Source organism: Elgaria multicarinata, chromosome 2, assembly GCF_023053635.1.
Source record: "Elgaria multicarinata webbii isolate HBS135686 ecotype San Diego chromosome 2, rElgMul1.1.pri, whole genome shotgun sequence".
Taxonomy (NCBI): domain Eukaryota; kingdom Metazoa; phylum Chordata; class Lepidosauria; order Squamata; family Anguidae; genus Elgaria; species Elgaria multicarinata.
Genome location: NC_086172.1, coordinates 131579558 through 131603177, shown reverse-complemented (window position 1 = coordinate 131603177; position 23620 = coordinate 131579558). Strand labels below are relative to the sequence as shown.

At 39.7% G+C, this 23620-nt stretch overlaps 1 protein-coding gene across 1 annotated transcript in view; it reads left to right on the top strand.

The window, feature by feature from the left end:
• Positions 1 to 19105, top strand: part of KNL1 (kinetochore scaffold 1) — a 35457-nt gene extending 16352 nt beyond the window's left edge. Inside the window, exons 10-25 of the mRNA XM_063118462.1 lie at positions 48 to 195; positions 2063 to 2130; positions 2506 to 2604; positions 3168 to 3283; positions 4979 to 5069; positions 5639 to 5755; positions 6878 to 6965; positions 7423 to 7506; positions 8116 to 8155; positions 8265 to 8366; positions 8857 to 8957; positions 11243 to 11311; positions 14439 to 14545; positions 15305 to 15423; positions 18592 to 18714; positions 18847 to 19105. Of these exons, the coding sequence (XP_062974532.1) occupies positions 48 to 195; positions 2063 to 2130; positions 2506 to 2604; positions 3168 to 3283; positions 4979 to 5069; positions 5639 to 5755; positions 6878 to 6965; positions 7423 to 7506; positions 8116 to 8155; positions 8265 to 8366; positions 8857 to 8957; positions 11243 to 11311; positions 14439 to 14545; positions 15305 to 15423; positions 18592 to 18714; positions 18847 to 18985 (1611 nt within the window). The 3' untranslated portion in view covers positions 18986 to 19105. The remainder of the gene's footprint in view (positions 1 to 47; positions 196 to 2062; positions 2131 to 2505; positions 2605 to 3167; positions 3284 to 4978; positions 5070 to 5638; positions 5756 to 6877; positions 6966 to 7422; positions 7507 to 8115; positions 8156 to 8264; positions 8367 to 8856; positions 8958 to 11242; positions 11312 to 14438; positions 14546 to 15304; positions 15424 to 18591; positions 18715 to 18846) is intronic.
• The last annotated feature ends 4515 nt before the right edge of the window (positions 19106 to 23620 follow it).

Sequence of the window (23620 nt, the reverse complement as noted above, 5' to 3'; positions counted from 1 at the left end):
GATATCTTGCTAATATATGTATTGAATAATTGCTATTTTAATTTTAGCCCCTCTCCAGTGTAATGGTAGCTCATAACCATGCTGAAATCTATGAAGGTAAAAATGTTCCAGAAGCGATAGCTCCAAATCTGGAAAAGACACAAAGCAGCAACAGCAGCTCTTTGGACTCGGTTAAGGCAGATACAGATTTTATTAGTAAGAATCCTTTCTAAACTCATTACTCTGGTTTCAGCTAATCCAGTAGATAAAGGAACTCTGTTATTCTGTATGTGACTGATGTTTCTCCTGCCTGTGATGAAGGGTATCCAAGAATAGCTTGCTTGGATACCCTTGTGCAAATGAGATGGGCGTGCTTTCACACGAGTCACTCTCCCTTTCTTCCTTGTTTTGATGTATTGTCTTCCAAGGGCTTTAATATTTAGAAAAGTCATATGGGATTTCTCAAAATAACTTGCCAAAATATTGTATCCTGACCTGGACCAATATTGCCTCTTTAGGTAAACGTGCAACAGCCCATCCAAGTGTGTAGCATCTCAAAGTAATAATCATAATTGTATTTTAATAAGATCTTAACGCAAGAGGCTGCTGGAGGAAGGAGGTGGAATTGCCCCAAACCAGACAGAGGTCCACCCAATTTTGGACACTCTGTCCTTCCCCCAGCAGCCCCCATGCCTTATCCCACATTGTTCAGAAGCTCTCTGTGATCCTCTAGAGTGGCTTTCAGGAGCTGATACATGGTTAACTGAGGAAAGGGGATGGGAGGCTTTCTTTTTGCGAGCTTGTTACCTTTATGATCCAAAATACTGTCTCTAATAGTAATCCGGGAAACTTCTCTATAGTTGGAAGGTATGTTCAACAAAATACCCAGTTCCCTGACCCCATACACTTTGTAGTCGTGCTGTTAGCATAGTCTACCCTCTCTCCTTTCCTTCTTGATACAGAGTATAAACTATTTCTGAAGTGCAAGGGGTGAGATTAATATCATAATTGCCTTGCTCACTAAGACTAGATGTCCATCTACCTTAACACTTTGTCCTTCAACAGTGGCCAGCAAGCTCACCTATAGCACACAACGGATATAGACATGTGGAACTATACTGTTTCTAATGATAAGTGTATGTTCTTAGCTATTATGGTTCCTGCTAAAAGCTGTCTAAGCCAATGGCATCACCATGTATTGTTGCAATAAATTCCATAAGTTACTTGTGTATGAAAAAATAATGCCTTTTGTTTGTATTGAACTGACCGCTCATCAGTTTTGTTAGAACAAAGGCCACTGGGAGGTTGAACTCCCTCCTTTCCTCCCAGGATAATTATGATAGCAAGAGGAATACTTGACCCCAATCATTGGGCAGAAAATGAGTAGCTCCCACCGCAGAAAGAACTCTGCTGCAACTGCCAGTTGCCCTGAGACTCTGAAGGGAAAGGCATTCTGTCCTCTAACACTGTCCTCTGTTGTAATCTGCCTTGGAATTCATTTGAATCATATAAATATTTGTTGACTTTAGGTTCAAGAATTTTTAGAGAACAATTGCTTCATTCCCTCCATCATTAATAACTTTATAACTCTCTGTGTTATAGATTGAGGTGTAGCAGGATTAGGAACCTTTTTCAGCCTAAGGCCAAATTGCCTTCAGGAAAATATGTCAGGGGGCATTTTTTAAAAGCCTAAATGCAGCATGGTGGTGGGGAACAAGGAAATTTACCTCAGAGCAGAGAACGGAAATGAAAGATTTTTCAGCTGGGAAAATCTCTTTCTCTCTCATCAGCTGCTGATAGGTGAGGTGGCGGTGCCTGAGGGAGAAGATGATTGGATGTATCAGGACCTCTCACAAGCCAGAGGTTCCCTGTGTCTAGGGTATAGCCATTTCTCATTGTGAAGATCTCAGAGATCACCAGGGCTTCCTCTTAGGGACCAGAATCCTAAGTAAACTAAAATAAAAAGTCTTTTTGCTCCATTAGGCCTAACTGATTCTGACTGAAATTGTATTTTCTTAGGCATTGATCTGTTGTTGAGTACACAATTTCACCTTTGTTCATCACATATACTTTTTCGTCATAGTTCAACGAAATAGTGAAATGGAGACACAGCTTCTCATGGAGAGTATTTGTGAACCAAATTTGCAGGAGGTATGTTAGAAGCTTAATTTCCTTCTTTGTCAAGAAGTGTATTGCTACATTATGGAATATCCTCTTGGGTGAGATCCATGTCATAGATGGGTAATTAAACCATTTTTATTCACACAAGCTTTTGGTGTTTAATTTTGCTGCTGTTTTGATTTTGTGCTGCTTTTCTTGAGGTTGCTTTTTAGTGCTTGCTTTTCTTGATTCAATCTTTGTATTTTATGGATTGTTTTTATACACTCCAAAGAATGGCTTTTTATGCAAAAAAGTTGGTTATAAATGACATGAAATTAAAAAATAAATATGGTGGATTTTGATTTACCCTCTCAAGTAATAAAAAGTATATTTTAAGTAGATAATTCTTGGATTCTTCATTTTCAGAAATTGCAGGAAGGTACTATTACAGTCCGTGAATTTTTTACACTTCTCCAAGTTCATGCTCTGATACAGAAGCCTCGCCAGAGTCAACTCCCACCCAAAGTAGGTATAATCAGAAATTGCAGGAAGGTACTTTTAAGGTCCATGAATTATTTACACTTCTCCAAGTTCATGCCAAGTCTGATACAGAAGACTTACCAGAATTAACTCCCATATATAAATGTAAAGATTTACATTTAATTATATGTGTAAAGTATAAATTTGTAGGTTGTCTCAAGACTTATATAGTGATAATGATCAAATCTATTCCATTTTCCAACCTATTTTTCTGACAAAATCTAAAATTGCTGCCACTTCTGTTTCTAAATAAACACAATGATTTATACCCGATACTAACTGAGATCCATTGGTACCTATATGGGACTTCATAGCTCTTCATGCAGCCATTATAGTCCTCCTGCATTTTCATTAACCCTGGGCTCAGCCAAAGTTTAGTTTTATCTTTCTTCCTGTAGCAATTATGAAGCCACTGCATTTTAAGAAACAGCTGGTCTCTTTGGAACTGCTGCAGCAAGAAATATACACTTATACTCTGGCTGTGATTCTTCCCTGTGCATATATAATGCCTTTTGGATTCTTAAATGTTGGGCTTTTCTTCTCTGTAGCATGCAGTCACCACACCTCCTACTCTAGAAGATGAAATTCTCAGTCAGTACGTTTATCGTCCCAAGTTAGAGGCTTATGATGAAGATTGTCAAGCTTTCTACAAGATAATAGAAGAGTAAGATGCTTGCCATTTTTGTTCATATAGTGTTGTTGTTTTGTTAACATGTAACTGAAACCTAACATGAGTTGCAGTATCATTTGGCAGTCAGTTGATCTCTTCAATAGAGTTTGCATGGCAATACCTGGAATTTTGTAAGCACTTGCAAAAACAAGTTTTTGAGGGTTGTTTTTTGCCGTCTTTAGAGTATGTCCAGAGAATTCAAGTGATCCTAATTGCTTCTCTATATTTAGTTTTTCCTTCTATACTTAATTGTGCTTCTATCGTATTCTGACATTCCAGAATACGATAGAAACACCTGGCCATATCCATTTATCAGGGCACCTTTTATTTTATTCAAAAAAATTGTATTCTGCCCTTCATTAACTAGATTCAAGTGCAGTGAATATCAACCATTAAATACTAAATTATATAATAAAGCCGTAAAATTAATAATAATAGGAGGCAGCTACTAAAACATACAGCAAATTAAACCGTTAGACAAATAAAAATGCATAGAAAAATAGAAATGTTTTAATCTGGGGCTGAAAAGACTGAAATATATCTTTTTAGAGGGCCCATCTTTTTAGATGGCATTCCATAACTAGTGCATGACCACTGAAAAAGCCCTCTCATTTGTTACATAGTACATATCTCATAAGGAAGGCATTTGAAGTAAAGCTTCAGCAGAAGATATTGCTTTGGTATGTAAAAAAAGAGCAGAAATGAGTGAAGCCAGATTCGACTAGGTTTACATGATTGACACAGCTCATTGTGGCTCATAAGCCACGATGAGCTACGGTGCCTGCAGGTGCGATCCTGAAAATTCAAGCCTTGTCAGCTTGTTGTGTTGTCCCAACCTGGTGAGGGTGGGTTGTGCAGAACCCACGACCTGTTTTAGGATTATGTAAGGGTTGTTTAACCCTTGCACAACCCATCCTTGCCAGGTTCAGAAGACACAGCAAGCCATGGTTGCGGCTTGAATATTCAAAATGGCTGGTGGCACGCACCACTACCCTCCTGTGTGTAGGTGTCTCTCATCATGATGAAAGTGCCCAACAAATATGTGTGGCTGAAGTTCAAGAGATCCAAGTAAATTGTAGGCAAAATATGCTGTTAGATAATAGATCTTCATAGGGCAGAATAACTGAGCTGAACCTCTTAAAGGCAATTTTTATCTTTAAGAGTTGAGAAGACTTTATGCAGATAGCTTATAATCCTTAAGCAGAGAAAATACAGCATGTGAGATCCAAGGTCCTATCTTAGGTAAATAATTAAAAAAAAAACAGGGCATCTGAGGCCCTTCTTTCACACAGTCAGAAAGCTGCTCTCAAAAGTTAGAGAAATCCTGTGAAGTGGCCTTTGAGCAGAAAAAAGCTGTTATCAGATAAAGACATTGGGGACATCCAAGTGCCACACTTGGAGCCTTCGAGATCCCAGCCGATATGTTCTTACTTATTTCTGAGTTTTGGAGCTGGTTCTATTAATACTGTCAAATTAATAACAGCATTAATGCTTCCTATAGTCAAATTCAAATGTACAGATTATAAAATTCTTGGCTTTCAGAACTGCTACAACAATTTTAACTTTAAAAAAAACAGTGAGGAATAGAATATATTTCAGGATAGGATTGATTCAAAGATACTACTACGCCTCTTAAAGGGGAAGCACAGTCTTCATGATAACATAGATACCTTTTTATTAATATTTCAGATTAAAGTTGCATGCAGTTGACCAAGATAAACTTCTGGTGAATGTGCATAAAAGTCTATGGGAAGTAATGAGAACCTGTTCTGATGAGGAGGTATGAGCAACTATCTTATTTTGCATAATTGTAGCTATTAGGATAAGTCTACAGCAGTGTTCCAGTGTTGCAGTACTTCATAAGTTGCTTTGCTTGAACTTGGCTGTCCCTCTACTGCTCTTTGCATTGTCCACACGTGTGTGTTTACACCTTTTAGGACAGTGGACTGTTCTTCTGGGTTGGGTAGTATAACAACAAAAAGATATGTCAACACAGTTGAAGATCCTTATACCAATAATTTTGCTGGACATTGAGAACCTGTATACTGTTAAACTCCTGGAATGTGCCTCTGCCTGATTTCTGAGGATCTTCGCTTCCTGCTCAGCCCACCACCGCCACAACATAGTTCATTCAGCAGATCCCTGTAATCCTCTTTGTAGCATGGGGGAGTGGGGTGGGGGATAAAGGGGCTGCCATGGGAAGGATAAAGGGGAGTCTGCTTCCACCAACTCCACTGCATGGCCTACATTTGAATTCAACCTGTTGTGATTGCAGTGCGTCTGCTCCTATGCTATTAACTTTGTCCCTTTCTCTTTTTTATCCTGTTAATATCTTAAATTCCACCACAGCTGAAAAGCTTTGGAGTAGAGCTGAACAAACAGAAATCCTGTTTCACCAAGATGAGTAAAGTTCTTGCTCACAGAAGGAAAGCAACATTATATACAAAGTTGGTGCAGAGTGCACAGGTAAATCATTTAAACCAGCCAGTGTGTGGTAATTCTTTGGGGTCTTTTTCATGGATAGAAATTATACATGTCCTTTATGTACCCCGTCATTCTTCCAGTGAGCTCAGGGTAGCATATATGGGGTTTTCCGGTTTTCCTCAAAAGAACCCTCTGAGATAGGTTAGGCTGAGAGATGATGACTGGCCCAAAATTAACTTCATAGCTTCTCAGGGATTTGAATTCAAGTTTACTTTGTCCAAGTCCAATATTGTAACTGCTGCGTATTTGGGGCTATAAAAAATATACAAAACTACCTGGCAGACTCTCTGAAAGATGATTCCCCTCCCCTCCCTCATGTACTTAAACACATTTTGGACATGGGATATTCCTTCACATTTTGTAATAAAAAATAAAATGGAGAAATGGAAGTTTATATGTATGTAGGATATTGTTTCCATCTACTCTGAACTTTACTCTGAAATGGCATAGTACCATTACAAAACACCTAAGATTGCCCTACCATTAGTTTAGTACTAGTGATTGTAGTAGATCCTACTCCAGTCATTAGTATTAGGGCATCTCAAGTTTTTTTGGGGGTAGAATAGTTTGAAGGTAACATTTAGCACTATGGTTTTATATAATTTGCATGTGATATAGGTTAGGTTTAGAAATAATGACTTGTTCAAGGCTACAACTGAGTTCATTTGAACCAGAGTCTCCTACATCGTAACCCAGCAGTGCAGCCAGTACATCAAACTGAGTCTATGTTAGTTTTAACCCTCATACAAATAATTTAGTGAAAAGGCATGTTGGTGTGTTCTTAATCTTTAATGTATGTTAGTCTGGTACTGTGTTGTTTTCTGATTTACAGAACTGGTTCATTTAGGCCACAGTGAATGATCTAGGAGCACCTTATGCTGCCAGGTTGCTGAAATTAATCATATGTGGGCAGATCTGCCCTCTGTATGGGTGACCATTAGCTCAACATAATAGAGGAATGTTTTTTGAAACTGGTTTTATTTGGGAGTTAGCATCAAGTATTACTAAAGGACATTGCCAAGATCAAATCTAGCCATACAGTAATGTACACATTACATTACAACTAAAAATTATGTTCTAAATATCCGACTTCTTCCATTTAAGTCCCAGTGGGAAAAACTACAATCAAGACTAGCTAAAGTGGATGAACTTCTGAAAGAAATGGATAGATGTATTGCTGCTCTGGAGACAGGTACAACCTCAAAAGCTTCTAGACAATTCTACTTTTATGATTGATTGATTGAATGAATGAATGAATGAATGAATGAATTTGTGGACTGCCTTTCTGCCAAGAAAATGGCACTCAAGGCAAAATAAAACAAATTCATTAAAAACACAACAATAACAGAATGGAAACTGCACTGACCCAACAGACCAGCTTACACGCCAAAGGCCTGCTTAAATAAAAATGTATTTGCCTGGCAGCTTAGCCTCCCTCAGCAAGGAGTTCCACAGCTTGGGAGCTCTTTTTTTCAGTTACTTGTTTCTTTGAACTTAGAGGGGTAGCTGTGTTAGTCTGTTGTAGCAAAAACAACAGTGCCTTGTGGTTAAACACTTATAAGCTTTCATGGACTAGACTAACACTTATAAGCTTTTGTGGACTAAGCCATTTCATCGTATGTTCTTGTAAAGCATGATTTGATTTTTAGAAACTGCTACATTAGAAGCGTCGGAGCCAAATGTCAATGATGCCATTGCTGAATATGAGGCCAAGCTAAGAGAAACTGAGAGAGGTAATGGGACTTTTTTGAGGTACATGATGTAGAGGTTTGTGAATTAATGTTGGGGTGGTGATAGTAGTACTTGTATAGTGTCAAATTTCCTTTTACTACTTCAGAAATACAAGAGGAACTCCTGGTGTCCTAACATTGCTTTAAAATTGACATAATATTTTCCTATACTTATAACTGCTTTGACTAATGAAATTCCTCATGGAGATCCGTATGTGTAATATTTGATGTACATTGGGTGAAATCCAACATTTTCTGTCCGTTGGAACAGACACTGTCGACAAAATGAGTTCTCTCTCTCTACATTTCCCCAAAAGCTGCTTTGGAGGGTTGGAGAGCTCCCCAGAGCAGATTTTTTTGGGGGGGGGGGCAGGGTGGGGTAGGGAGTAAAGGCAAGTTCCATTACATAATTGGAAGTCTTCTTGTGCAATGGATGGCGGCCATTTATTTAATATTACACAAATTATTTCCATGTAGGAATTTCACTGAGTATGATTTTACCTTTAGAGAGAAAACGTAGCTTGTTGAGAATTAGGGCTACTTAATCAGATAGAAGAGACAACTGTGCTTGTCATCCCCTTGATTCTTAATGTATGTTTTTCCTATTCTTAGAGTTGGAAAACCACAGAGCCCAAGAGGAAGCTCTTCAAAGGTAATTAGCCTGAGATTTTTACCTTCTTTTACATCCTGTTGTATCTTGGTTTAGCACTATTCACGGAATTTTGCTCACATGTTTCACTTCTTTGGTTGGACTCTTGCAGAGATCAATTAGATCTGAGAGATAAAAAGCAACAGATGGTTTCTGGGATAAGCCGTCTCCAGGAAGATGTAAAAAGCTGTCAGGAACTCATGGAGAAATACAAGTAAGTAAATTCAATTAAAGACTGTCTTACTGTGATTGCCACTCAAGGTCCAATTATTTCCATACCAGCATATCTTGTCCCTATTTACTTAAGATGAATGGTATTCTTAAGTTTCATCCTATCAGTAGTGAATCTAGAGTGTGGTTGTGTTTCATGATTCCCCTTCACCGTCAAACAGGGATGACATGGACTTTATAGAGATAATTTTTACTCCTTGGGAAACTTATTTTTTATTTAATTGTGTTTTCATTAGATGCTGAAACGATAGCTATGTAAGATAAAAGAGTGAGATTTAATTTAAAGTAAACCTCTTCAGTTTGCAGAGAGGAAAGCTGTTTTCGAGGAAGTAGTTCATGTCTACCAAACCCACTTTTTTAAAATAGAGGTAGAATTGCTAGCCTGTACCAATATGTGTACGTGTCTTATCCCTCATAATGTCTTCTGATGAGTTAATTTTAGATTGTATATGTGTTTTTCTTTCTTTTTGTAGCTTCTCTGAATGGGTGCTGAAAGAATGGAGTGATCACCAGGCAGTTTTCACCTTCCTTTATGATTCTATTGAGCTGACTGTTGGGCTTGAGTTTCCTGTAGGTAAGTTGCAAAAATAGCAAGAACTCTGTTTGGTATAAACAGCAAAAGGGACACACATAAAAGAACTACTATGCTGATGTATGTTTAAGGCTTTTTTGTTTAGGTTGTGAACAATTTATTTTAACCCTCAGGGCTGCTACAAAATATCATTATTTTTTAAAGACATGTAAACACCCTCTCATATTCAATAGTTAAAACTGATTAGGAGGCAAAACTGTTCCCATTCATAAATCTGAGAGTTTTGATCAAAGCATCAGATCTGTAAAAATGGCATGTTGCTTTCTTTGTCTTCAGTTTTATTGATTGTCATGGTTATAATGGATACATTTCCGTTTGTACAGCCTGAGGATGTAGGCAATGTCCTTGATATTGTAATATTAACCACTTATGAGCTTGATCCTTGTCTGTCCTGGCTAAAGAGAAGGCTCGATCACAGAGTAAAGAGAGTGATGAATGCTTCCTTTTGAGGAAGACATAAATTCATCCATTCTTAAATTGGCTATTGTGAGACCTTTGTTGAAAAAAGCTCTCTCTGGATTCCACCATTTTGGATAATATCTGGTCAGTCTTAAATTTGCCTTTCCTGGGCAAGATAAGTTTGTAGTGGTATCTCAGCTCCAGGGGTTCTGAGATTATATGGATTATTTAGATCTATTTCAATCTTGCTTTAGGCCCAGATTTGGAAGTGAAACAGTTTTAGTTACCTTAATAAACAATTTGTGCTGGCAACTGGATAGGGGGAGTATGTGGCTGATGTTTCTGATGTACCTCTCAACTGTGTTCAGTGTGATTGAACCCGGCATTCTTTTGGATCACTTTGTGGGGGGTGAGATTAGTAAGAATCATTTTGCAATAGTTTCAGGCCTTTCTTGAGGGTTGGTTCCAGAAGGTGTTTTTTTAGGGTGGGGTGGAGTCCTGCTTGGTCCCTTAGCCATTGGCATCCTGCAGGGATCAGTTTTGTCCTCCAAGTTATTGAACAGCTAGTTAGAATCATTGAGAGAGATCATCCAGTATTTGGAGTGTGTTGTCACCAATATGCAGATAAGACACAACATTATTTCTCTTTTTCATGTAATACCAAGGAAGCTGTTGATATTCTTAATCAGTGTCTGGACGTAATAATGGGCTTGATGAAGGCTAACACACTGAGGCTTAATCCAGACAAGATATGTGGTTCTGGTCAGGAAGAAGATGGACTCTGGAACAGGGGTTCAACTCTTTTGGGAAGGGGTAGTCCTTCCTTGAAGAATCAAGTTCTCAGTCTGAGGGTGCTCCTGGATTCGGCTTTCCACTCAATGACCAGGTGGCAGCTGTAGCCAAGAGTGTCTTCTGCCAGCTTAGACTACTGTGCCTGTTCCTGAGGAGGTCAGACCTTACCACAGTAACACATGCCTTGGTTACATTCAGGCTGGATTATTGCAATGTACTCGACATGGGGGCTACCTTTTGCAGTGTCTTCAGAAGTTCCACTTGGTCCAGAATGCAGCTGCAAGAACGGTGATGGGTGTTTGCCCATGGGACCCTGTTTCATTGATCCTCCCACAGCTCCTCTGGTTACCATTTTGTTTCCAGGCACAATTCACCAGTATTGGTGATTACCTTTAAAGCCCTAAATGGCTTAGGTCCAGATAATCCTTGGGGACTATATAATCCTTCTCTCTTCCTAAAATCTGATAGATCTTTATGTTCTGCCTGTTGTGGAAGCAACTGTCAGGGACACGAGAAGGAGCCTTCCCAGTAGCTGCACCCAGATTAGGGAACACCTTACCATGAAGTATAGTTGGCCCTCTTCCTATCTCTTTTTTGCTGGTTGTTGAGGACCTTTTTTTCTGGCAAGTTTTTGTACTTTGAGGCATACAGTGTTTTTATTATTTGGTTTTAACTACTGGCTTTAGCTCTTTTATTGGCAATTTTATATTGTTGTATGAAATTGCAATTTGTAACTTTTATAAGCTGTCCTAAGTGGTGCATTTGCGTTAGAAGCATGGGACAGAAATACATGAATGAATGAATGTGAATGAAATGGTCAATCTGTGTTTGGGATGTCCCACTTCAGATTACAGGAAGATCACCAGGCTTGCATGATTGAATAACCCTCTGTACCAGCAGTGAAAATAAATCAATTTGCACAGAAACGTAGAGTCTAATCTTCTTGCAGGGTTCTCTCTCAGTCATGCAAGCCCTGTGATACAGTCTGAAGTGGACCCAAGATATAGACTGACCACTTCAGTGAAAACTAGGTCTCATTCAGAAGTGCTTCTCATGCTATGTTTGTTTTCTCATAGATGGCACTATTTCCAGCAACAAGGTCTGCCAGAAGATTGTCAGTTTGAACTTTGAATCACTATTGGATGGTAAGCATTTGAAATGTGTTTGTAGTCCTGTTACTGGAAGGAGATCTACATTTTCCAATATGATTGTCAGACTTTAAGAAAATATCAAAAGCAGCCTGTTGTAAAGTGCTTTTGCTTTTCTAGGTTTTTTTTTCTATATTTGAATAACCCTTGTAAACATTTTTATATGGAGTAACATTCAATAGTGAAATTATCAGCTTGAGGCAAACAACTTTTCAAGCAGTAGTGAAGAGCATCCTGAAATGGGCAGCTCCTCCACTTATACAGTAACAAATTTAAATCAACAAACTGAAAGACTGACATGCCTGGGAAAACAAGAAGGTCTTTGTTTAGCACTGGAAAGAGCACAACATAGGCGGCAGGCAAGCCTCTCTGTGAAGCTCATTCTGCAACCCAGGGTGCCACAACAGAAAAGGCCCTCTTCTTAGTAGCCACCCATTTCACAAGGAGATTGGCTGCTGAGGATGATTCTAGGGTCTGGGCAGGTATAAATGGGAGGAGATGATCCTTCAGGTAACCTTGCCCAAAGCCATTTAGGACTTTGAATGTTAATATCAGCACTTTATACTGGGCCCAGACATGGCTTGGCAGCCAGGGCAGATGGAAAAGTACTAGCATAACATGATCATGTTGGCCAATCTCCATTAACAATCTTGCTGCCCTGTTTGGACGAGCTGTAGTTTCCAGACCGTTTCAAAGGCAGTCGCACGTATAAAGCATTACAGTAAACTAGATTAGAGCATCAGAGCATGGATAACTGTAACTAGGCTATCTCTGTTGAGGTAAGAATTTAATTGGTATATCACCCTAAGCTGATAAAAGGGGCTCCTTGCCATTGAGTCCACCTGTGCCTTTAGTCACAATGCTGAATCCAATGCTATGATCCTTTAGGGAGAGTGCAACCCCCTCCAGAACATGTTGAACATCACTTAGCCAGGCAGTCTTGTTTGGATTCTGTCTCAGTTTAGATGTAATAAACCATGCAGGGCAAGGGTCAAACACACAGGTGGTCAATCGCACTTGACCAAGCATCTTGTCCTCATCCTTGGGCCTCAATAACTGAAACTCATCCAATAAAAATGAACCAGATTGTGTCCAGTTCATGATGGATTTGAGCGACTTTATCTTCAAAATGCCACACAAACTTGATAAAGCATGCTACTGAGGGTTCTACCATTTCTCTCCCTGGCCCAGATTGTAGCAGAGTGAGTAAAAAGAAGCCAAAGGCAAAGGTAGAACCAGGCAATCTTCAAAACGGAATATTTACAAAAGTTTATTTACAGTGCCTAGGTGCCGCCTACGCGTTTCAAAAGCAAACTGCGCTCTTCCTCAGGGCTGTTATAGAGTTCGTTAAGTTGTCTGCAGAACGCGTAGGCGGCACCTTGGCACTGTAAATAAACTTTTGTAAATATTCCGTTTTGAAGATTGCCTGGTTCTACCTTTGCCTTTGGCTTCTTTTTACTCCCCCACGGGGTTTTCCTTGCTTTTGCACCAGATTGTAGCAGGCCATAAACCACTTGGGAAAAACTCCATTGCATGGTACTGAAAAGGTGCGGTGGTGGCGGAAAAGACCTCTCTTTTTTGCTGCCATCACTGCTAGAGAGTAGACTCGATAATTCTGGTTAAATCTCGGGGAGGCTTGTTAGGATTAGGCCTAGCCATGAGCAGCAGTGCTTCTGATTCTCCAGAGTGGACAGGTCACAGATCCAGTGGGAGGGAACCCCTCTCCCCAACCTAGACATACAAGCAATGTCTGCTGCAACTGAAGCCAGACTTGGCACCAAAGATTCAGAAGGTGCAGGAGCCAGGAGATAAGTAAATTTACATGGGTGGTTCATGGAGTTTGCATTCTTACTTGGACAATCACCTGCTTAGATCAACATCACAACAGACAGTCACAAAAGACTGAGATAACCAGATGGGTTAGCTCGCTACCTGGGATGATATTAGCATTCAGCGTCTCATCTCAGGTCACCCTTCTTCTCCTCGGAGTGAAAAAGAGATATTGGACTTATCATGAAGGTTTTTTCTGCTTACATTGAAGGTGGAGATCATGGCCTGGGCTGGCCAGCTCTGATCCTGCTTATTGGAAGGATGGAGTGTCCTTCCTTCCCTTCTCCACCCACCCAGATAGTGGGAGTGTACTCAGTGTGCTGAGCACTGTTGTTCAGTTTATGCTCTATTTTCCCCTTAAGGTTTAGCTGCTATTTTGAAAGTACATTTCTTGCTCAGCTTGAGTACATTCTTAAACTGGGGGGGGGGACTCCTCCCAGGACAAGCAGAAGGAATGCGTTTGAAGTCCTGCCTGTTATCTCAGGATGCCTTTGAATAGTACAAGCTGAAATAACCTTCATGGATAGTTCAATGTATTTTTTTCTGTTCCTGCTAGTAATATTGGGGCAGTGAGTTGATGGTAAGGTGACCCTTCTACATATTCATAGTGCTTTCTAAGTGTGGTTATTTCTTTACTGCTGATGCGATTCCACGATGTGAAGCCTAGGTATGATCCTAGGGAGAAGTAGTAGAACCATCAAGAAAGCAGTGAGACGAACCCGAGGTGGGTAATACACAAGTAGTATTATTAATCTAGATGCCTCGTGTTGATATGAAAGCACTAGTTGTACTAGGTAGCAGCTTTGGATAAAGAGCATTTCAATTGGCCTGGGGCTAAATCAGGCCTATGTAGCTGAACTCTAAATACTGCTTGGCTCTTCATTTGAACCACTTTTGCTGCTGACTTGCTACAAAAGGAGATAAACCTCTTTTGGGGCCATGTCACTTTCAGAGTGCAGGTGGAGGCTTGTGTGATTGAATGTTCCTCCATACAAAAATAAATAAATCCCTGGATATGGAAAATTAGCATGCCAGGAAGAACGCTTGAACATTTCCTCCTTGCATCTGGTTTTATACATGCAGGGAATTTTTGTATAGAGGAGCATTCAATCACAAGAGCCCCCACCTGCAGTCTGAAAGTGACACAGCCCAGAAACAGGCTTACTACTTCAGTGAAGCTTATATTTTTTAAGCTGACCAGCTTGTTAAGGGGTTTATAGCCCAAATGAAATTGTTTGACTATAACGACATGTACCACAATGTGTTCTTGTTTGTTGCTTTTTTGTTCTTATAGAAGCTAAAGCGTTGCCTTCTTCAAAACTAGTGCACAGGCTCATTTTCCAGTTTATTGACAGTCAAATGTGGCAGGAGAAATGCTCAACAGTGCATCACCTTTCTCAGGTAACTAATGGGAAACTCAGTTTTCAAAGGAAGCATAAAATCTGGTTTGTACAGGGGATCAACGTAGAGATCATGGCAAATCCCTGCAAATTCTGTCCTGAATTATTTTAATTGGTTATCTTCAGCACTTGTTACCTGTTTTATTGTCATTTGGCAGTTAAAGGAGTCTACAAAGAATGCATTTTGTTGAAACCTGCTTTATTCTTTTGTATGCCACTTTGAGGGGCCTTTTAAAGAAAAATTATATTGTTTTCATTTTACACCTAAAATAATCACAAATAACATATCAAAATCAACATGAAATCACAATTCATACCGAGGAGATTAAAAGAACTCCATTAATCTGTTTACTTGTCTGTTACGTTTCTCTGTCCGTGTGCCCTTAGCATTGCTGGAATGCACCCTGCCAACCCACCCAGAATTAGAATTCAGGCCCCATGCCGAAAAAAATTTAACCACTCATGACTAGTGGTTTGGATCAGCTCATCAAGTGGGAGAGGGGTTGGGATGTTTTTTGTACCCACAGCTCTTCTAGAAATAACCACAGAAGATTCCAAAAATATAGCATACATGTCTTCCCCCAGCCTTCCTTTTTTGTTCAACCACTATTTCTTGCAAATGTGTCTGCTTTTACATGTTACCTCAGTCATAACAGTTTGAAAGTCTGGTTTGGACTTCACAGTTAAGATATGATGTCATAGCTCTACCCTTAAAATGTCGTCAAGATGTCATGATTGCTTGTTCTGATTGTCCAACCAGATGCTGCATGACATCTCTCTTGTGGTGAGTCGCTGTCAACTTCTAGGAGAAGAGATAGAGTTTCTGAACCGATGGGGTGGAAAATTTTATCTGCTCAAGACTGAAGTGACTGATACAAAGTAAGTGCTTAAGAAAAACTAGTTTAGTCCTATAAAATATATTGATCTGCTTATTGTATAACTGAAAAAGCCTCACACTTTGTGAAAGCTGACATTGCCTGACTAGTTATAATTCAGAAGGATTGTATCTGCTTAGCACAATATTCTGGCACATTTCACCTCTGCAAATGTTGTGTTTTTAAATATTGTTCACCATTTTTTTCTAAGTAGTACTCTGCATAGCTAACAAGGAACACAAAATAATAAAAAATATAATACAAACATTACGAAATGCATAACAGCAGCCCAACTAAAAGACATCAAATAAAAGAACAGAGCCAATTCTGTCATTGTACCTGCAGAGCCAAAACCAAATCAAATTAAAGCAACTGGCAAACAAAGGAAAGACCCTTGTCAATATAGGATGGACTTTACCTGGCGTCTCAAAGAGAGCAAGGAAGGCCACTAGTCAGATCTCCCCAAGAGGGAGTTCTACAGGCTGTGTGCAATCACAAAAAGTCCCTCTACCCAGTAGTCACCCACCTCTGTAGGAAGGGGCTTCTAATGAATGTCTTAGCTGCCAAGTAGGTTCATTAAGGAAGTAAGCAGTCTTCTAGGTTAGCCTTCTCCATCCTGGTATCCTCTTAAATGTGTTGGTCTAGAACTCCCAGAATCCCCAACCAGCTATGATGCTTGTGGATTATGGGAGTTGTACTCCCAACTTATCTGGAGGGCACCAGCTTGGGGAAGGCTGCTCTAGGTACCTTTAATCTCCAACCATTTAAGGCTTTACAAGTCAAAACCAACACCTTGAAGTGTCCCTGGACACAAACAGAGCTAGTGAGAAGCTATAAAAACTGGTGTAATGTTCACAAAGGAGGGCCTCTTTCTGGACCAGTTGAAAGTTTCCAAAGCCTTTTCAAGGATAGCCCTGTGAACAGGACATTACCCTAATCAAACCTGGATGTTATTAAAGTGTTAATATGATAGGCAGGTCATTTGAAGCTAGAAAAAGATGCTTGGAGCCATGGATACCAATTGGGCATCCAGGAGCAAAAGTGTATTGAGAAGTATTTCCATGCTAGAAACCTGAACTTAAGGAGAGTGCAACCCAAATTGAATACTACTTCCATGGCCCATTCCACCTAACCTCAGTAATAACATAAGTGACATGCTGGATCAGACCAAAGGTCCATCTAGTCCAGCACTCTGTTCACACAGTGGCCAACCAACCATCAGCCAGGGATGAACAAGCAGGACATGGTGCAACAGCACCCTCCCACCCATGTTCCCCAGCAACTGGTGCACACAGGCTTACTGCCTTGAATACTGGAGATAGCACACAACCATCAGGGCTAGTAGCCATTGATAGCCTTCGCCTCCATCCAACCCCCTTTTAAAGCCATCCAAATTGGTGTCCATCACTACATCTTGTGGTAGTGAGTTCCATCATTTAACTATGCGCTGTGTGAAGAAGTACTTCCTTTTATTTGTCCTGGATCTCCCACCAATCAGCTTCATGGGATGACCCCAGGTTCTAGTATTTTGAGAGAGGGAGAAAAATGTCTCCCTATCCACATTCTCCATACCATACGTAATTTTGTACAGCTTTTTCCAAGCTAAACAATCCCAGTTTATGTAACCTTACCTATTAGGAGAGATGCTCCAGCCCCTTAATCATTTTAGGTGCCCTTTTCTGCACTTTTTCCAGCTCTTAATATCCTTTTTTAGGTGTGGTGACCAGAACTGTACACAGTATTCTAAGTGTGGCCTCACCATAGATTTGTATAAGGGCAGTATGATACTGGCTGTTTTATTCTCAATTCTTTTTCTTATAATGCTTAACATGGAGTTTGCCTTCTTTACAACAGCTGCACACTGGGTGGACATTTTCATCGAGCTGTCTACCACAGTCCCAAGATCTCTTTCTTATTTCGTCACCGCCTGCTCAGATCCCATTAGGTTATACTTGAAGTTGTTTTTTTCCCCCCAGCGTGTATCACCTTACACTTGCTTACACTGAAACGCATCTGCCATTTGGATGCCTGCTCTCCCAGCTTGGAGAGATCCTTTTGGAGTTCTTCACAATCCCTTTGTGTTTTAACCACCTTAAATAATTTGGTGTCGTCAGCAAACTTGGCCACTTCACTGCTCACTCCTAATTCCAGATCATTTATAAACAAGTTGAAAAGAATTGGTCCCAATACCGATCCCTTTGGGACCCTCCTATTTACTTCCCTTCATCGGGAGAATTGACCATTTATTCCTACTCTATGCTTTCTTTTCTATAACTAGTTACTGATCCATAAGAGGACCTCTCCTCTTACTCCATGACTACTAAGTTTATTCAGGAGTCTTTGGTGGGGGACTTTATCAAAAGCCTTTTGAAAGTCCAAGTAAACAATGTCCACTGGATCACCCCTGTCTACATGTTTGTTGATATTCTCAAAGAATTCTAGTAGATTAGTGAGACAGGACTTGCCTTTGCACAAGCCATGTTGATTCTTCTTCAGCAGGACCTGCCCTTCTATATGTTACTAATTTTGTCTTTAATAATGCCTTCAACCAATTTACCTGGAACAGATGTCAAGCTAACTGGTCTGTCATTTCATGGATCCCCACCTCCCCCCGGATCCCTTTTTGAAAATTGGTGTTACATTGGCCATCTTCCAGTCCTGAGCTGAGCTTAGGGACATGTTGGATATTTTTGTGAGGAGGTCTGCAATTTCATATTTGAGTTCTTTGAGAACTCTAGGATGGATACCATCTGGGCCTGGTGATTTATTTGCTTTCAATTTGTCAGTAAGGTTGAGAACTTCATCTTTTGTCACTACTATTTGCCTCAGTTCCTCAGACTTCCTTCCTGAAAACATCAGTTCAGAAACAGACATCTGTCCTGTATCCTCTGCAGTGAATTCACTCAGTACTTCTGTCATGTCTGACTTCAGTTTCAGCTCATTAGCCCTCATCCAGCCCATTAATGATTCTCGATCCCTGTTCTGATATCACTGATTTACCTGGGTTAGATGAAAGGGAGAAGTATTGCTGGGTATCATGTGCATGTTGACAAGTGACTCCAAATCTCCTGACTATCTTTCCCAGTCATTTCATGTAGATGCTAAGCAGTTATGTTCAGATAATGAATCACCTCACTAGTAATTCTATGTATGTCTATTTTTTCATATGCAGAGTGAAGCTGTTATTCTCCAGTTCTATAGCTCTTGCAAAGTTTGAAGTGGAACTTTCTTTATCCGCCAGCTATCCTGCATCTCCAGTAGCTTTCACCGTCCAAAAATGTACAGGCAATATTTGGTGAGTAAAACTAAGCCAGGAGATCTGTGGACTAAACAGTTTTTACTACATTTCATGGAAGAGTTTGATTAAAATATAATTTGATCCTCACCACCTCATTCTCATATATATGTATACATTTTCTGTTCTCAGCCAAGAAGAAATTTCTGTGGTTTTGTCCAGTGTTCCCGTGGGACCCAGCTACTTGAAGAGAATGGTCAATCAGATTAGTCATAATCTGCTCCAGTGTCCTTCAGTGATCAACAAACAGCACAGACGAGCTGTCTTATAGTATACTCTGCCTATGGAACACTGAAAACATGTTTTTCGTCAATGGCTACATGAGCAGTGGTCAGATCGTTGCTTCAACTTGGCAGAAGTACATAGCTATTTTTTCCAGCAAAACCTCAAAGATCAAGTACTGCAGTGAAGGGGTGTCTTACAAGATGTATATGTGTATGGATTGCTAGCAATAACTTTTGACCCCTATATACTTAATGAAGTTTCATTTTTATAAACTTCCTCCCAATGTTGCATGTAGAAACCTAGATGTGCCTTCCAATGTTATTTAAGAAAAGGAGCCTCTTGATTCTAGGATGAACTCAAGTTTGGTTGCATTCATGCATGTAGTCTTTAATTCCAGAGAAAGGCATCAGTCATAATTGCTAGTATATTCTTAGTGGGACATTTTAAAATTATGCAGGCTGATGTAGCTGCATATTGGATCTGTACAGTTTGTATTACCATAGTGAAGTATTCAAAAATTTGTAATTTGGTATGTAATTTCTTGACAGTTATATGTAAAGCGTAGCATTTTGCCTTTTGAAGTGGCAGTGTTGGTATTTTAAGTTTTTTGTTTTATTTGAAGAGGGAAATATAATAAACAAGCTTATAATAATAATAAAATTGTTTTGGCAGTGAGTTAGAAAGTGAAGAATGCTGCCAACACTTCCTCTAAAGCCACTATTTACTTCCTACTTTTAGTGGGGCAGGGTGGGGGCAGTTCCGTGTTATTTAAATTTTAGGAATATTTGCTTTAAATTGTTTTGAGTGTTGTTTTTACTCTTTGCCTAGGGTTTTTGTTGTTAAGATTGTATCAAAAGACTTTTTTATTGGATATAAAATAGCAACACCACCCTCCACTGTCACCTTCATTTGGTTCATGTCAAGTAACTGAAACAGAAAAAAAAAATCCATTAGAAACCTATTCGTAAGTAGAATGAAGCTATGCAAAACATGACACACGGGTTTAAAAGTACAACATATGTAACAGGATTTGTCATGATTCCCTACTCAAAACTAGCCTAGAGTCCCTACCACCCCCCACAATTCCCATGTTATAGAAAAGGAGGACTGAGTTAAAGAGTGCACACTGTGAACTGCAGATAAAATATACAGAGGCAATCTTTTCTGCTTTTCCTTTCAATTTAATAAATATTTTTTCTTCTGCATACGCTGCTATGCACACGTTTCCTCACTTTGTTTCTTTCCTTTTGTCTTTTCTTTGATAGCTTATGCTTTTGTCTATTTTTTTCTTGTAACTTATTTGTTTCTGATAGCAGTTCATGTATTTCCTCTGTCTCACTGTGCCTTTCTTGGAGGTTTTTCTAATTTAGCCAGTAATCTTATACACATGTAATCTGATGAGTAAGCACCATTGAACTCAGTGTGACACTTCTGAGTAAATATATATAGGATTGTACTGTTAGGCTGCAGCTATGCATACTTGCATGAGTGTAAATACCATTGAACACAGTGGAAATTAATTCTGAGTAAACATGCATAAAAATGTACTGTTAGGAAGCAATTCTGTGGCCCCTGGACAGTGTCTGGGGGCGCATAGGATTGTTCAGTTTACTGGCTTCAAGGTTGGTGACAGAGTTCCAACTCCACTCCCTGCCCCCTTCGCCTTGTAGTGTGGATAGAACTGTGCCAGCTCTCTCTCCACACTCAGAAAACTGAGTATGGAGATGGGGAAAACAGGGTGGTTCAAGGGGGAGAGTGGGGAAGCTGCCTTATGCAGTTTCTTATGCCCCCCCACCCAGCCTCCTGCTCCAAAGCACTGCAGCTAGAAGGGCAAAATTGCCTGTCTAGCAACAATGCAGACCAGCCATACTCTGGCCACCCTGCACTGAGATACTTGGCAGTGAAGGCTGACAACTCTCAGTGTAGGATTGTACATTCAGTCATCTTTATTATTATTTTCACATTTTCTCTTTCTAGCCTTTTGGTTCTTCCTGTCTTCAGAATCTTTTAATTATTTAGACAACTTTACTCTTAATACTAATACTTGTATCATATTTTATATTCTGCTTCCTATCTCCTTTTTGGTGGCGTGCTAAATAAAAATGTATTTTCCCACCAGTAACTCCTTGTGCACGTTAATTTATCATTAATTTTTCAATACAAATAAAAGTACGTCAATACACACCTTACTCTCTCATTTTATTTTAAAAATATGTTGATCAATTAATAATGTCCTCAAGTTACATCAAATTTCTCAGAAATTTCAAAAATATTCAGGATGTTTTGATAGTTCCCAAAATTCTAGAGGGAAGACACACTGTTTTCTGATGCTTAGATTTCTTTTTTGCTGTACCACGAAGGAAAACTATATAACGCTAACTGCAATATTACTTTTCATAGAAGAATCATGGGGGGAAATCACATATTTTTTCTAATTGAAGATTTAATGTTATGGCTGTGCTAGCTCAGCAGAGGGGTTTCCTGCTGCAATATTTCATAAAGGTTTCAGCTCTAGGATATCAAATTACAAGTTGTTTTGCTGGCTAATAAACAAAAAAGCAGAAGTTTTTGGATCATAATGTATACTTGTTCTTCAAAATAGCCATTGCATCTGCTTGCTTGTCCACATTAGATGATAGATCCCTCCCATCCCCCCCCCCCAAAATCGAATGTGAACATAGCAAGAGCAAAGGAGCTCTAATAAGCCTTTCTTTAGCCTTTCTCTAACATGCAGCCTTGGATTACTCTTGTTGCTTCTTTTAAATTTTGTTTTAACTTTTTATTCTGTTTTTATTTTCATTTTATCTTGTACACCGCTCCAAAAATTTTCAATGGGGAGCGGTATATAAATATTCTAAATAAATAAATAATAAGTTATAAGTAAAGCTTTCCTGTAAGTTATATATAGAGTTATTAGATTTCTTCGTGGATTTTTCGGAGTTTAGTCATACCACAATCTCTCAAATGTTTCCTTAGATTTCAGTATTTTAATCATTGTTTTTACAATTTTCCAAAATGATACCCCCTAAGATCTGAGACTTTATTTACAACTCTGTTCTCTCAAACAATAGTATTATTTCAAAGCTTAACCAACTAAACATTTAAAATGTATACAATTGTATGTTATGCTCATTGCTCACCCAAAACACAATACTCATATGTGCATTGCATTTTTACCCTGCCTTTTTTTCCAAGGAGCTCTGGGCAGCAAACCTGGTTGTCCCTTTGTCCTCCTGCCCATTAATCCTTACAATAACCCTGTAAGGTGGAGAGTCTTAAGCGATTTTGTGTTTGAGAATGAATGTAAACCCAAGTTTCCTCTGTCCTAATTTGACAGTAACTGCTAACTATGGCAGCCTAACTTAACCTCCTAAAGTAGGCCCATGGCTCACCCATGTCCATAACTTGCAGTACATGCATGCAAGCTAGGCATATTTTGGGGACAAAGTGGAGAGTTGGGTAATGCCCTATTTTTTGACAAGCTTTGAAGTGTGGTAATAAAGCATATAAACAACTCCCTGCATCTAATTACGATTTTTAGATTGATGTCTAGGATTGGTTTCATCAGGGTTTTCTGTTGCCTCAAGCTGGACCACCACCTCACATAGACTTGTAGGGCTTCGTCCATTTCCAAGCTAAAAAGAATTAATCCCTTACCCAAACAGTTTTATGTGATGCAGTTAGACTGACAGTGCTTGCCAGTTAACTCCAGCATTCACAAACATACATTGTTTAGATTAAATGGACATGCTTTCTGGGATTATTCCCTGCATTATTGTATCTCCCTTTAGCTGCCCTAATTATTTCCTAGGAAGATGGGACACAATTTCAACAGATAAAAATATATATTCACAAGAGACAACAGGGCTGCAGAGCATGAAGAACTTTTCCTTTTTTTAGTTTGCATAATAAATCAGGCCTTCCAAAAGTAGAGTGTGCCCACCTGACATCCTTAGGAGGGGGGATGCTTATCAGTTCTACTAACAGGGCTGTAAACTGAGTGACCCGGAGCACTTCAAATTGGTAATCTGAAGTTTGGTACTCAAATACTTGAGTTAGGTTACTAGAAAAACCTGAACGTTGGATATTTTAACTTCCTTCAAACGCGTTGACAAAAAGCCTGAGTCACTGGGCAGCATAGAGCAAACTAAGATAGAGCTCGGACACAATGTTGGGCTTTCCCACTTCACCTGCTGTTGTTTATTCGTTCAGTCGTTTCCGACTCTTCATGACTTCATGGACCAGCCCACGCCAGAGCTTTCTGTCGGCTGTCGCCACCCCTAGCTCCTCCAAGGTCAAGTCTGTCTCCTCCAGAATATCATCCATCCATCTTGCCCTTGGTCGGACCCTCTTCCTTTTGCCTTCCACTTTCCCTAGCATCAGCCTCTTCTCCAGGGTATCCTGTCTTCTCATTATGTGGCCAAAGTACTTCAGTTTTGCCTTTAATACCCTTCCCTCAAGTGAGCAGTCTGGCTTTATTTCCTGGAGTATGGACTGGTTTGATCTTCTTGCAGTCCACGGCACTCTCAGAATTTTCCTCCAACACCACAGTTCAAAAGCATCTCTTCCTTCGCTCAGCCTTCCTTATGGTCCAGCTCTCGCAGCCATAGGTTACTACGGGGAATACCATTGCTTTAACTATGCGGACCTTGTAGTCTCCCAAAAAGGCAGAGAAGTTCTT